Source organism: Anarhichas minor, unplaced genomic scaffold (assembly GCF_050575085.1).
Source record: "Anarhichas minor isolate MPS153535 unplaced genomic scaffold, ASM5057508v1 ptg000071l, whole genome shotgun sequence".
NCBI lineage: Eukaryota > Metazoa > Chordata > Actinopteri > Perciformes > Anarhichadidae > Anarhichas > Anarhichas minor.
This window is the reverse complement of record NW_027466517.1, coordinates 6493461-6510000: the sequence shown is the minus strand read 5'-3', so window position 1 is coordinate 6510000 and position 16540 is coordinate 6493461. Positions and strand designations below refer to the sequence as shown.

Sequence of the window (16540 nt, the reverse complement as noted above, 5' to 3'; positions counted from 1 at the left end):
TGACACCAAGAAACACAATCAAGTGATGGCATTCCAATGTTACCTGCAAAGGGCTTTCCTGACTGGACCACTGTGTGTTTGGGGATGGGTCTGCTGCTCTTCAATATGTAATTTCTGGACTGGACTAATGTCGTCATACCCGGTCTCAGAGTCACTCCTGGAGGCTGCTGGATAACCTGCAGTTTAAGGGCAATCATTAAGATAAGATTTAGATTGATTGTTTCAGGACGAGATTGGTTTTCACAGCCAGTACAACACAGAAATATAAAGATATACACATGGCAACATACATATTAAGACAGTGAAGAAAATCTTCATACATGCAGTCATCCATCCCACTCACAACACTGTCAACCAGGCAGTTTGTCAGACAGGACAAAGCTCCTGCTAAAGCTAGTGTTTGATGCCCTCACAACCAGCATTTTAGTTTTGCCCACGTTGAGCTGGAGGTAGTTGTCAGTTCACCATTGTGTGAAGTGAGAAAGAGTTTTGACAGAGTTGTTGTCATTGAGTAGTCCAAGTATTGCAGTATGTGGCGATGGGTGAATTAGTGTAGAGCAGAGGTCTTCAACAGGGGGTCCGCGACCCCTAGGGGGTCCGCGGAGGTACTGCAGGGGGTCCGCGAAATGTTTGGTTGATTAGACAATTTTTTCTTTTTTTTTTTTCTTTTCCTCTAAACATGAATGTGTCCATTATTTTAATAGTTCAGTATTGTCTGAAAGATAACAGGTATGTTTCTGCATGGCAGTGGCACTAATACACCATCATTCACTTTAGTTTCCACATTTATGTTTCAAATGAAAACATCAATTTGAATATCTTGTATGCATGATTATCATGCAACAGACGATGTTGATATTGGCATTGGTATCAGCTGACAAGGTGTGTTTATAAATGGCAGTGGCACGGCCTCCCTACTCACTGTACCTTGCACATGTTTAAAATAAAAACATGAATATATGAACCTGTGTATTATTTGAATAGCTTAGTATTGAATGCACAATAAAGAGGTATGTTTATACATGGTACTAGGCCCATTTAATATAAAACACTATTTTATACAATATACAGTATATAGTCGGGGGTCCCTGCTCCATCTCTCTATCAGTTTGGGGGTCCTTGAAGACCCCTGATGTTGAGGGTAGAAAGGAAGGGGCTCAGGACACAGCCCCGAGGGGCTCATGATGATGGTTAATGGTGTTACTGTGCCTCTCCTAACAGCCTGTGGTCTGCTGCTGGCAAAATTGTGAACCCAGTGGATGAAGAGTGGAGGGATGTTGAGCTAGTGTCAAACATTTATGAGGAAAAATGTTTTTTGAGTGCAAAACCATGGTAAGGCCAGCCATCTGAATGTTGCTGCTTCTAAAGTCATGTTATTATGGTGAGTATGGGCTCTGAGCGAGGAGAAGGTCCTGAGAGAAACGTACACCATTCCTTTCATGTTCCTTTATGAACATGAATGAACACCAATATTGAAGAAGTTCCAGGAAAGTAGAGGCGAACAACTTTATCTTTGACTACACCAAGGGGTGTCTCTTATTTCAACACAGCAAACCCTAAAAACCAACGGTTGAGAAGACGTTCCTCCATACCCACTGTTACCATAGATACGCGCTGTCACTGTGTCAGAGTGACAGGACAACAACACAGAGAGGCACATAACACGGCTGCTTGTGTTGACCCACAGACGATGATGAATTATGTCCTCGACTTTACAGGGGAGAGACACTTTGCATTCCAACGCTCACACCATCTCAAAGTGAAATGTAACAAAAACAAGCACTGCACTATTTTATTGAGGTTTTTCACGTACATTTATGACTCTACAATCTCGCAAATTTGTGCATTTAATCTCGTAAATTCTCTTGGAATATTCCCCCCCTCCTTTTGTAAAGCTAATTAAGCTGCTGTTCTACATGTCTTACTCCACATTGCATCACTTAGTGCGTTTGCATGCACCTAAAAGGTTCCCAGTGGAGTTTTTGACCTCTAGTATCACTCTGGAGCCGTTTGTCTGTGAGTGGGTGACATGATACACACTCCTGTCCAAAGATATACTGCAATCTTTCCTTTCATGCAGCTGCCCCACCGTTACCCTCCCTGTCTCAAGTCTTTGTACTCCACATGCATACTTCTGTTCCATGTCCTTGACGTTTCTTTACCTGCTGGCTGGTGCTGACGTTCTGTCCTGTGACAGTGCTGCACTGCTTCGTGAGGTTGCCGGTAGAAGTTGAAGCCTGTTGGATGAATAACTGGGGGTCGGCAGTGAGGCGACGCACTGCAGGAAGGCTTTTCTGGTGGCAAAGAGAAAAAAAAGAAAGCTAAGCACAGTCCAACTATAAATAAGCAAGTAGATTCACTATGTGATTAATATACACATGGGTGCATTGACAAAAGATCAGATCAATATTAAGAGTCCTTTATTATATAGTATCTGCAGATTTACTGACCTGACCCAACAATGATTAAATATCTGACATATAACAAGTGTAGCCTTCTAAATTCAGCTCAACTTATTTTGCCCAAACGACTTGATTCAAAGCTTAAATGATCAGTATGATATGAAGGGAACTGGGAGAATGAGAGTCCTGACTTGCTTATGGGAAGCGAGAGAGGTCACGTATCACTCTGCTGGAGTTGTTGAAACTATCTTACAATCTTTGTTCTTTACACTCTAAAATTGTTTCCAGTTTTAAGAACAAAACCATGGAGGCTGAGCCGAGCACTGCAACACAAGTGGGCTGAGGTGGACTAAACACAGTCCAGTTCACTTAAAAGGATCGGATGTTAATCTACTTTATTTTAGCAAATACTGACCATCAAAATATATCTGCATCATCCTTAGTTAAAAGTCTGTCTGGAGTTTGAATCATGTTAGACATGCAGACACCCGAGGAGAGAACGATAACATGTTGTTGAATCTGTGGTCACCTTGAGGAAAGGCACCAAGCAGGGCTGTGGAGTGGACTTCAACTCACGATAAAGCTGGTCTGTAAACTCCTCCGCTTCTAGCTTCCCTTCCTGCAGGATAGGAAAAAGGACAAATGCTTCACTTTTGATACATTTAATGTTACCTGAAACATTATGTTGTAAACAAAAGAGAATACGCTGGTAAATTAATACATGATAATCATTATGCAAGTACAAATGGGCAGTATGAGGAGAACAGGGATTAGACAAAACAGTCTTAACTATCAAGATATACATACTAGCTTTTCAGTAAGTAAGTAGTTCTCTCTGACGGCCAGCAGGGGGCGACTCCTCTGGTTGTATAGAAGTCTATGAGAAAATGACTCTACTTCTCTCTTGATTTATTACCTCAGTAAACATTGTAAACATGAGTTTATGTTCTCAATCTCTAGTTTCAAGTCTTCTTCAATACAGCATGATGTTCATTTAGTACATTATGGTCCATTTAGAGTCACACAGACCATAAAGCAGAGTATGCTTTAGGGCGGGGCTACCTTGGGATAAAAGGTCACTAACATGGCGCTGTCCGGTCTGGGAGTTGTCCGTGCTTTCGTCCTAGAACTTTATCCCTTTCAGTGTGTTCAGTTCATAAAACGTAGTTGGAACATCATGTTGACTAAAAATCTCTTTTTCAGCAGTAGGGTTGCCACTTCTGGTTGCCAAAATATTAAGATGACGACGGCCAAAAAGTCAAACTTGAGGCTTCACAACCATATTCAACAAACAAATGGGTGAAGACACGGTGACTACAACTGCGTCTTTGTTTTCAAGCCTTAAATTGACATCTTTTATCAAATTCAGACTTAAGAAGATTTCATTATTCTAATACTGATGAAGAGAAGAGACGTACCAGCAGACTTCTGACCAGTCCTCTGACGTTGTTAGCCATGTTGGCAGACCTGGAGTCACTGGAGGCCAGCTTGATCAGAGTCACCAGGAAGTTCTTGCACTTCTTCACACTTTCCAGGGTCGCCTGTTGACAAAATGTCAGGCAACAAACAATATTGATAAAGGTCAACTTGGGTCAATTTGTGACACACTCTTCTTGTTTCGCCATAGCAAAATGATGTAATGGTGCAATTACAAAAAACACAAATAATGACGACATATCAAACAGAAAATGTACTAAAAGAAACTTTTCTCCCGAGTAAAAAAGGCAGAATCATAAGTACATCCTCAAAAAAAGGTACACATTCAGTGGCAAAATGTACATGGAGCATGGTCAGCATGAAAACAAGTGCACCTCCACCCAAGATAACCATGGGACTTGACAGTGAGACATCCACAACAACTAGGCATGCTGGGTATGTTCAGGGGGTTGGAGTCAGATCATAATTTGGACTACAAATACTGTCAAACTGGAAGCATGGTAATGTCATCTCCTCCTTGCAACATTGATGAACTATGAAGGGAGTTTATTTTATTTTAGCTCATATAACACTCTGAATCATGAAATCATACAATAGACTCATAATACTTTTAGGAATGTTTTCATAGTAGTGGAAACGATACCAGTAATAATACAAAGGAAGACTGTTTGACAGCACAATGCAGTTCAGACTGAAATCTGTTTTCTCAGCGAGATGAAATCCAAACCGAGGATGCAGGTCTGAGCTGGGACTGGTTCCACTCACCTGACTAACGGCGGTTGGCGTCTCCTTTTTGGGTTCTGTGACGACTGCGTGAATGCGAGGCTGGCTGCCCCATTCAGACACAGCACTGAGGGTCTGGACTACAGCTGGTTTGGGAGTCACACCAATCACCTGAACAACATAATCAAATCTATCACTCCAAAACTAAAAACAGCAGCAGATAGAACTAAATAACGGTAAGGTAACAGGCATGCAGCTACTGGTGACGACCACGGGTGAATTAAGCAGATAAGACCTTTTAGAGTTGTATGTTGTTGTGGTGTAGGAGCAGCAAAGTGGAGATACGCCCTGCTGGGATGCATACTCTGACAGGCTCACTTGAGTCCCACTTGAACTTCAGATGAGTCAGTTTCATCTGTAAATGGGAACCTGCCCTTAAACAAACTCTCAAGCATCTGTGCATTTTGGTGAAATGTTGATTCTGGTATGGGTTAAACTACTGCACCCTGATCCCCTCAATAGGAGGGTTTCAGTCCAGTTCCAAGGGAACTCTGGTACTGGTCATGTATGGTCAGAAAGCAACAATTAGAAACATAAAAAACACAATGTGACCATATAAGGGCCAATAATTTACATTAAGAATGCACAAAAAACAGAAAGTACAAAATTAAAACATGGCTTAAAGCAGGCCTAGGGCATGAGTTGTTACCCAAACGCCAGTCTGAACAGGTGTGTCTTGAGCTGATTCTGGAATGAGTTCACAGAATCAGCAAAGCGTAGAGGTGGAGGCAGAGCATTCCACAACCTTGGTGCTACTGCCTCAAAAACTCAGTCACCACGGCTCTTAAGGCGAGTGCGTGGGACAGACAGAAAATGTAACATGTTTGACCCGAGAGAAGTGCTCTGTAAGTGAGGGTGAGAATTTTAAAGTGGATCCTAAATTCTACAGGGAGCCAGTGAAGATCCTAGTATGGGGATGATGTGAGACCGTCTATTTGTCCTGGTGAGTAATCTGGCAGCAGCATTTTGGATGACCTGTAAACGGTTGAGAGCAGATACACTGAGTGACGAGAAAAGAGTGTTACAGTAGTCGATGCGTGAAGAGATAAATGTGTGTATAATCATCTCTAGTTCAGGTGTTGATACTACAGATCAGTTTACTGATATTTCTTAGGTGGAAGAAACATGATCTGGACAGCTGCTTAACATGGGGGTCAAACAACATGGATCGATCAAAAATAACCCTAGATTGCGCAGGTTGAAATAGGCAGCAGAGGAGAGTGGACCAATACTCTGCTTGATCGTAGGGACAAATTCATCTGGTGCAATAACTAGAACCTCCGTCTTGGTGCCGTTAAGTTGTAAGCAGTTTTATGCCGTCCAGTCTCCAATTGCATTGACACAGTCCAGGAGCCTAGTTAATGCAAAAGCCTCACTGGGTTTGAATGGAAGACGGAGTTGGATATCATCTGCATATAAATGATAGGCCACATTATAACTTTTTTTTTTTTTTTTTTTTTCTTTTTTTTTTTTTTTTTTTTTTTTAAATCGGTCCCAAAGGCAACAAATAAAGGGAAAATAACAGAGGCCCCAGAACTGAGCCCTGCGGTACACCACAGGACAGTGGAAAGCTAGCAGACACAAAATCACCCACAGAGACATTAAAACTTCTGTCAGCGAGGTAAGATGTAAACCAAGATGCCTACCCAATCACGTAGCCTCTTAATCAAGATGTTATAGTCTACGGTGTCGAATGCAGAAGTGAGATCGAGAAGTACTAACACAGAGCAGTCACCTGCATCAGAAGACATGAGAATGTCATCTGAAACCCTCAGGAGAGCGGTTTCAGTAGAGTGTTGCTTACGAAACCCAGACTGGAACTTGTTGTACATGTTGTGCCTCTCCAGTGCAGCAATAAGTTGGTTGGCCACCACTTTCTCTAAGACTTTTGAAAGGAAAGGCAGTTTTGATATGGGCCTGTAGTTCATGGGCAGAGCCGGATCTAAGTTGGGTTTCTTTAAAATAGGCTGGATAGTGGCATGCTTAAAATAGCATGGGACAATTCCTGTAGACAATGAGGAATTAACAATAGATGTATAGCATAATACAAACTAAGCAGTTACAACAGTCTTCATTGTCGGTATCATGTCATAATTTTTCACAATTTATGACAGGTGAAGAATTATCATCGTTATGGGCAGGTGAAGAATTATTATTAATACGAACAGGTAAAATATTTTTTATTATGAATGACAATTATCGCCATTAATGGCAGGTAAGGTATTATCGCCATTAATGGCAGGTAAAGTAATATCGTCATTAATGACAGGTTAAATATAGTCATTAATGACAGGTTAAATATAGTCATTAATGACAGGTTAAATATAGTCATTAATGACAGGTTAAATATTATTATCATCATTATTATTATTATTATTAATGACAGGTGAGGTTGATTTGCAGTAAAAATGCTCATCATGCCCACACACTACATGAGCTGCTGTCAGTGACTGAATGGGAGTAAACCAGCTGGTGTACCTTGACCACAGCTGTCTTCTGGACTGGTGCTGGGTGGAAACTGGGAGGGGCTGCCATCCTGATCACGGTCACCTTCTCATGACTTTTATTTCCAGCTGCTGCAGATACCTGAATCCCAGACATGCCAGCTAGTTAGGACCAAAGGAGTGAGGATGTCACATGAATTCAAAGCAGCAGCACACACATACCTGTGGGACCAGTATTCTCGGTGCTTGACCGCTGACACCTCTTGGTGCCTGCTGAGCCTGTGCCAAAGCCTGCTGGGATACGAGCATCAGCTGACCACTGTCACTGCGGATCAACATCATACCTGCCAGAATTAGAGACCAAAATCACTGACTATATCTCATTGATGATTTGTCTCGAAAAGAGAGCATGCTGGGTAAAGTATGTATACATCGTGGACCAAATACAGTACAGACACAGCTGGTGGCAGACATTAAAACACTAGTTACAGACTCAACACACAATCTACTGAATATGAAAAACAGAATACAAGATGTAACAGTGGCCAAAGCTGTAAACACAAATGAGATCACCACCAATCAGGACTAGAATCTAGACCAGAACTGTGGCGTTTTGCAGCTCACCTGGTGGTATCTGAATATTGGCTGGGAGCTGTGGGGAGGCAGTCTGTGGCAGCCGAGGGGCCACAGTGACCGTCTGTGGACCTGCTGCCCTTGGTACGGTTATCACCACTGTCCTTCCTGGGGTTGTGATCTGGTTCATGGAGGCCACCTGGCTCAAGGCTGTTTTTTCTACGTGTGGGTGGCCGTTAGCGTACACTCCTCCTGGGGCGGCCACCTTTGCTACCACCATGACAGAGGGACAGGAAGTGTGACGCCCTGAGACTGTAACTGTAGAGGAGGTAGGTTGGTAGACATGGCCAACTGGGATGACTTTAGGTGGGGCAGAGACAGAAACACCCTTGGAGACACCTGCAGCTGTGGGTGGAGGTTGCACAGCAGGGATTGGTCCACATTTGGCTGGGACCTGTAATATCTTGACTTGAATAGAGCTGTCTCCATTCCCTGCTGCCCCACAGGACTCCAGCTTTTGGGCTTCAATAACCACGTTATTTGTGGCCATCATTATTTCTGAATGGAGAAAGAATGTGATTTCATACATAATACAAAAATATGAAAAACGAAAGCAAGAGTTTATTTGTTTTCCAAGTGCTATGACGTCAAATTATGCTATTTTGACCCAAGCTGTAACGTCACCCCAGTGAACACATACTGCATTTAAAAGGTACTAACAGTAAACACACACACACACACATGCCTTGTTCTAGGTGCTGACCGTCAGTTCAGCACTAAATACTGACAATAATCAGCTATTTAAACTTTCAAACTCACCGCCAACTTCACGTAAATGTTGTTGAAGAACACCAACTAGCTAATTTAAGATAACGCTACAGGTTAGACACATCAGCTACAGCTACTGTTAGCCAAGTTAAAACGGTTAAACGATAACGTTAACGTTAGTATGTAACGTTATATCATTTGACTTATGTTTGTTTGATTCATTCAAGTTACGTTTGCAGACTTACCAACTACCTTTAACAGCTGACCTTATATGTTTCAGCTGTGGACGAGGTCAAGTGCTTAGTTTAACGGAACATTAACGTAACGTCGCTTCGCTGCTAGAGCTTGCGTCATTTCATCCAAAGGAACGCACGTTCCTTGCGAAATAATCGTGAGGGCGGCGTTCCTGAAAATGGATAACGTTACACCCCCTATCATAAATCATATTCACCGAGTTTTCTGGGAAAAAGCAAAGTCACGCGCTCACCTGTTTTGGGTGTTTTAATGGCAGCATGGTGCCTGAACTCATCCTGGACCAGTGCTGCATTTGTGGACACTCGGGAAAGATGGGCGCACCTTGATTAGCTACGGTACATTTTTCCAATATATTTGATGTGACGCCATTTGTAGTTGTTAAATTATATAAAGTAGTGCAGTTTCCAGGCAGCAGATAACGCAGATGCACAGCCTCTCCAAAGGCACCGTTTCACGTGCAGCACTCGAGCATTTGAAAAGGTAGGAAAGAAGTTATTATTTTACGGCCTCGCCACACGGACGTCGACTCAACGTCGATAATATATTTTAAAACTTCCTCCAATAATAATTGCTTACAATGCCAGAGAAGTTACAAGAGTTTCAGGTTGAGCTGTGGAAAAAGTTAAATTTCTTGAGAAAATGCTTTGCAGGGTAAAACATTTCAAGGGTGACCTCTCTAATCTATTCCTAGTATAATAAATGTGTGGCAATGACCAAACTTTTATCCAAGGGATATTCTTAGCATAGTTGCTGCAATATATAATGACATAAGGCTTTGTGACAACACACATAAAACAAGCGAATAGCTCTGTTATAATTCTTACATGATGGTGAGAAAGAATTTTCCATAAGGGCTGTCAACAGTATTAACCAAAGAAACATTGATTTGACATGAAAAAAGCCACAGAACCATTAGGAATAGCCCCCATTACCAGAGTAAATGTCTTAACTGTAACAGGAAAAGTTGAAATGAAAAATGAATTCATCATACTGCAGCTGTCTGGAGAACGGTTCGTAGAAACAACTTCACACTCAACACTGCACTTCCTTGGGTCCTCAGCGTTAGACCTGCCGTGACATAGTTGAGTCTCACACCCAAGTCGCAGCTAATCACAGTCAGAAACACCAATAAAATACATTTTGGTCCAGGGGGGAAATATTACTGTTGGGCTGGTAGTCAACTGCCTGTGGCCCCTAACTAAAAGGGCCCCAAACAGCAATAGATTAAATATGTTTAGATGTGAAAATATGATATAATATAGAATGTATACTATACACTGCATGGGTAAACTACGGCCTGTTGGGCTGTTTAATCTGGCCTGTCGAATATTGGTACATAATTGTCCAAATTATAGTAAAGACCGCATTCATTTTGCTCGTCACGCCCCTATCACGTGACCCTTATCCGGAAGATCACAAACAACAGCCTTGACTACCAGGTTAATTCAACATGGACAACTGATTAGAGGTGTTGCTGACCTTGTTGTCTTTACTAGCAGCTGTTGTTCAGTTATTACGGAGGAAGCAGCTGTTATTGGAGCGATCAGCGAGCGGCGTTATCAGACCTACGGAGCGGCCGTCTGAAGTCACGGTTAGCGGCTTTAGGGAGGGTGATGGACACAAAACGGAAGACTTTCCTTTCCTTATTAATGCTTATTAAGTGAAGGAATTGCTTTCGTTCTGCACAACTATTGTGAAGTCCACACACATAAACTATAAAGTAACAAAACATTGATTGCTCTCCAGTACGACAGAGACTTCACCAGCAGAGCTACGAGTAGGGACAATAGGTGTGTAGAAGCATCCTTACCGCTAACAGGGGTCAAAAACTTTCATTTCAAAAACAAAACTAGGGTAGGAGGAGATAGCTGAGGGAACAGCTTCTTCCCCAGAGCGGTTTCCTCCATCACCCCCCCACCGCCACCCAGCTCACACCGGACAGTGCTGAAACAAATACAGTCAATAACACGACACTGTAACCAAGCACATTTTTCACTTTGAAGCCATTGATACCTGTGCTTTATCTTGCTTTATCTTGTATATATTTATTTAATGTCTTGTTTTTAAATCATCTTGTCTTAATGTTTTTATACACTTTTTAACTGTTGCTGCTGTACTGATGAGTCACCAACTCAATTTCGTTGTATGTTCGTACAATGACAATAAACATCCTTATCCTGATGACTGACTGTCCCACACACTAGAAGCCCAGGCTAAAGCTAGGCCTCTGCTCGAAAAGTGCATACCCAAACTAAAAAGAGTGTATCTCTGCAACCACAAGGTCTATTTGAATAATGTTGGTGTTTTAATAAAGGGAACACTTGTGCGATTTATTCAGATGTGGAAATATCAGTGTATATGTTACTGGTTGAGAGTAAATGAAGATGGCACACAGCACAAATTGAAAAGTTTCAGGTTCGCCTAAAAACAAAAAAAAGCACTTACAGGATTATTATTTCTTTGGAATGATGAAGCTGCAGGTGTAAACCTCTCCCAAATCATAGCACAATATGTCAACAGTCTCTCTGCAAAGTTTGACTTTGATAAAGTGAAGCAGAACAAAATTAGAGAGGTTTTAGTATAGAGATTTCAGGCGAGGTCTCCAAAATGGTCATTTTGGCATCTCATGTACCAAACTATATATTTCACTTGTATATCACTAATGGTGTTCAATACATCCAAATACAGCAGTTTTGGCTTAATTTTGAAGGCTAGAATCCTCTCTGAGTCTCTCTGTGTCTCTGCGTACTGGAGTTTTTCTCGATGTCAGCCCCCTGTGGGTACACAGGGCTCTATCTCAGCAACCCAATGTTCGATTTCAGTGAGTGACACCTCATTTGAAGCGTTAGAGACAATAGCATTTAGCTATACCGACCAAAATGAGATTGACAGCACTGTTAGCCAATCAGAATCAGCAGGGCGCCGTCCTGTGAGATGTGCTGGCTATGACGCAAGGCGATTCTCAGACTTCCTGCTTGGACCCACAGCCACCTAGAAACGCCCGGAATGATTTTAGTGTAACACAGGTCTAACGTATCTCAGTCTGGAATCACCGGGAAAATAAACATTGATGAAAAACAGCAGAGGTAAGAGAGATTTTACAACTATCGTTTGATGAAGCGATTTCTGTTGTTGGTGTTCTTTGGCTCATATCTTGCTACTTTGTTGCAGCTGGATTTGATGTATATGTCCAGAATCTGTGGAGTGTCTGCTTTCCTCTGAGATATGGTGTGTGCGTATTGCATAAAATACCACAGCGGTAGAGCCAGAAATGTGGCGAGTGGGTTGACTAGGTGGAGCTATATGGATTTTGATATTTGGTAATTCATTTAGTTGGTGTTGGAGTTGTGTTTGGAGCATGTAAAAAGGGCTGACATATTCTTGTAGCCCAGGTTCTGATCTTTAATCTGATGTGCAACATCATTATATTCGTTCATAATAAGTGCATTTCTTCTGACGGTATATGCTAAACTTTCTCCACAGCCCCCCAAAAAGGGGGCGCTCGGGCTGAAGTGGGTAACCCCATAGTAATGGGAATTTTAGCTCTATCTGTGATATACGTAGAGGGATTTGAGAGACTCCAGAACATCCCGGAGAAGCTGGTCGTGGTGGCCCACATGAGCGCCCTGTGAGGCGAGAGCTTGACGGAGACAGAGACAAACGGGGAAAAGAATAGACACAGGGAAACACTGGAAAACAAAGGGGAAAACAGGAGACACACGCTGAGTGTCTAACAATGACGGGATGGGTTTACATTATACAGTAGTTACCTGAAAGCCAGGTGCATGTCATACAGACGATTAAGGGCGCCTTGTGCGTCGGTACCTGACGCACAAGGCGTGTGACAAAGCGTCGGTATTTGACGCACTGGGAATGAAAGTGTCCTTCACTGATATGTATGAACATTTGAAAGGCATGACATGTATGAATGAGAAAAGTGATAAATTGAGCTGAACTTTTTATTTTTAGTTGCTACGTTGAAAAATGTAGGAGTAGAATTACTTGAAATATGTCAATACGATGCAGAATAATAAATATGTAGAAGAACATAGGTTGTGAATGCTTCAACATTTTACACTGATGAATGTTTCCAACATTTACACCAATAACTTGGCATACCACAATGATGACATTATTCAAAGGTAAGCAGTGATTTAGAATAAAAGGAAAGAAAATGTACTACAGCAGATGAGGGAGACAGTTTTGTAAATATCATAATTACAAACAGTGAAAGGGCTACCCACCAGCTCTTCTCGATTTTTACTAATTAATGTGTTACATGCTCTTTGTTAAATCTTTACAGAAATCTTCATATTTAGCATATTTCCCAAAATGTTGAACTATTCCTTTCAGGTGCAAACTGTCCAGACCGCCCGGTGCCACAGCATTGCAGATTTGCCTTGTCTTTGAACATCTGTACTCGTGAATTCTTGTATATTTATCATAAAATGATATCACAATGATTATGCAAAACAGAGAAAACATGATATATAAGTAAACAATACTGCTTGGGTTGCTGTTACATGCTTATACAAAACATATTTGAAAAGATATACTCTTGCATGGAAAAACATTGAACTCCTTAAGGTGTACATTTTTCTTCTACCCGTATTTTCCAAAGAAGAATGAAAAGAGAATTGTACAATAAAAATATTGCATGCCAAAAACTGAAGGCTGATGAAGTTCTTAATTTCACTGGGAACTCTGTGTCTGTGCCTTAAATGTATACTTTACCAAATGCAAACATGTCATATTTGCTCCAGGTTAAAGCAACTGATGGTCTCTGCAAATATCACAAATCAATGCAACAGTACATGCAACTTATACATAGTTGTATTGAACATCAGTACTTATACAACATATACAGTACATAATAACCAGTCGCCTTGGTGGGAGAAAAAAGGTTGTTTTGAATATGCTATCATTTGACCTCAAGCCTAAACAGCAAATAGTAGTTTATGCTGCTGATGTGCAGCCTGCCCGTTAAAGGAGATGCTGAGCATACTCTGAACACTACAGTGGAACCATCTCACGTACAATGAACATTGTATGAAGGCAAATCACTGTCAAAATCCGAGAGCGCAGATGAGATCCGCGCACGCGTGTAGAGGTCCCACGCGTGCAAATCAAACAGCAGCGCACGTATTTTACTTTGGCCAGCGCTTTCACATCACTCCGCGCTGCTCCCGCGAGAAAATGTGCAGCCTGCGAGGAGAAAACCATGCTTTGAGCGCGAGGGGCGTCCCCTAGCGCGCGACTAATATCACTGCTCTTCTGCTCGCGAAACTTTCATCTGCTCGCTCGCGAGTAGTTTTTCTTTTTGACAATAACTGGGCGGACCCTGTCACCATTGTGTAACTACATGTAATTGTTTACAATCCTCGTCTTTGGATTGGCCGGACATCGCTCTGACGCTAGATGGCGGTCTAGAGGTGGTTTTCAGATTGCGCTAGATCTCAGAGGCAAATAATGTACTTTTTACTCCACTGCATCTTAGAGGTAAATAATGTACTGTACTGACAAACATACGATGATCTTATAGAATATGATGCATTGCTGTTGATTAAACTAACCAACAGTATATAAAGGAGTTAAAAACATGCAGCATACACGTTAATGCAGCAATATATATCCTAAAACATCAGACATAATGGAAAAACACTGAAAGGGTACATTTTACTGCACGGGTACTTTTACTTTCTGTACCTAAAGTACATTTTGCTGATAATTACATACTTAACTGAGGTTTTGAATGCAGGTATTTTACTCGTAATGGATTATTGTTTCATCAGTATGGTATTAGTACGTTTACTGCAGTGAAGGATCTGAATACTGTTTCATCCACTAACTACTTGTCAGTGATTTAAGTTGGGCAAACGGTTAATATACAAACAGTGGTCCCTAATCTCGGCTCCAGATCTTTGAGGTCCAAATTGTTGCTCATATTATATGCAACTACATTATATCTCTTCTGTAAACACAACAGAATGATTAAATATGATCACATCACGTTTTAATCAATTAAGATCAAAGAGTTTCTTTGAGCTGTTTGTCACAAGAGGTTTGAGTATCAAACACACTATTACACGTCTGTAATAGAATGATGGAGTGAATTTAAACCAATCTGAGCAACTTGACTCCAGTTTATTTACAAGAGAAACACATTTTTAATTATTGTATTTAACAACACTAATAACATGATGTATTTCATCAGCCTCTACACTCTGAAAAGTTTACAAAATCTGTCAGACAAATGTAGAACATTTACCTCTGAGTGGTAGTGGAGTAGTGTTTAGTGACGGATTGAAGACCACCTCCGTACCGTCTGTGTCAGAGTGATATCCGGCCAATCCAAAGACGAGGATTGTAACCAATTAAATGTAGTTATACAATGGTGTCAAAAAGAAAATTAAAATGAAAAGGTTAAAGTTTCGGCAGCAGAAGAGCAGTGATAGTAGTCGCGAGCATAGATATTCTGCGCGGAGTGATGTGAAAGCAGCTGTTTGATTTGCATGCTCTGGACCTCTACACACGCGCGTGGATGTCATTTGCGCTCTCGGATTTTGACAGTGATTTGCCTTCAGAACATTTGCAGTTTTAAAGTCAACAGGTCCTATGAGCTGAGGCATTGTCTTTCAAAACTAAAAGCGTCCCTATCAGTGGGACAATAACGTCATGCTGCTTCCTTCTTTGCTTCCGTCAGATGAGTCATAATTCACATGGCCCCTAGAGGTCCATTAAATGTAGACATCTGAACATATTACTGATGTGATTTTTTTTTTATGGATGGGCAGTTTCAGAAAAATCCAATATCAGTCAAGGCTTTTTAATTCACATAATGGTATCTTGAGAGGACTTTCTTGCACATTTATATTAAAATGTATGAGTATCCAGTAGTAATTTTATTATACTGTACCTTAATAACTTTTGGACTGTATATGAATCCTTGTGATAACCATGCAGTGAGATTATGAGCTGTAGCCACTAGCCAGATCCAAAGAATGGCTTCAGAAGTCTATTTGTGTTTTTGAACCATTCAGTAAATATCAGCTTGATGTGAAAGTTAATGCTTTTAATATGTTGACATGGCACATTTACCAGCCTCAACAAGTGGTCTGAGATCATAATAGAAATGAATAATAGTTGGTCCAGTGGTGGGCCGTCAGGGCCAGCTAAGTCTTCTCTGCTGGCCTAGACAGAATCACAGTTATAGTTATTTCATAATTTAATTATTTTTCATAAATACACTACATGTATTCTAAATATTTTTCCCATCATCTTATGTTCTCATTGCACAGCTCCTGTCTTCCTCAGTTGCTCTGCTTCCAGTGCAGCTTGTTTTAAGTAGAGTTTTTATCCAATCAGATCTCACCTCTGTGTCTCTAGGTAAGAAGAGAGGCCCGAGGCCTGCAGACTCACAAGTGAATCCATGTGCACTTTAAGAATGGGGACGATGTTGTTGATTGTCATAGTGTTCAACCAATCAGTTCTTTAGTTTGATATGCCAGAGCCTGCTAGCTGGCCTACAAGTACATCAGCATTAACGTGTAGCTTGATTGGTCAGTGGGCAAGTCAAACTTTGTAGTAGTAAGAGTTAAAGTTTAGAGATATGTAAGCCGTTTTTACGTGACATTACATTTTTAGCGTTTTGGCATGTTGGGCGGTGACAATCCCAATATCTGCTGCCTCTGCCGAGCGGACATTTTCAGCCTCAAACGCATTAAAACGTATTCAAGAAATACAACTGGGGAGGCTCGACTGTCTTCACTGGCGTCCATGAATGGAGAAGGACTTCTTACTGGAACTAAAACGCACGGATGTACTGAACAACCGTGAGATTAAACTCTTTATTAACAAAGAAAGGAGGATGGACTTTGT

General features: G+C 41.3%; 1 protein-coding gene across 1 annotated transcript in view; it reads right to left on the bottom strand.

Moving 5' to 3' along the window:
• The window catches only part of LOC142935132 (transcription initiation factor TFIID subunit 4-like), a 19198-nt gene extending 11009 nt beyond the window's left edge, over positions 1-8189 (bottom strand). The window contains exons 1-8 of the mRNA XM_076079271.1: positions 7691-8189; positions 7279-7410; positions 7101-7198; positions 4605-4733; positions 3821-3943; positions 2932-3021; positions 2163-2294; positions 44-176 (exon numbers count right to left, since the gene is read on the bottom strand). Coding sequence (XP_075935386.1) covers positions 44-176; positions 2163-2294; positions 2932-3021; positions 3821-3943; positions 4605-4733; positions 7101-7198; positions 7279-7410; positions 7691-8189 — 1336 coding nt within the window. The remainder of the gene's footprint in view (positions 1-43; positions 177-2162; positions 2295-2931; positions 3022-3820; positions 3944-4604; positions 4734-7100; positions 7199-7278; positions 7411-7690) is intronic.
• Positions 8190-16540: the final 8351 nt, after the last annotated feature.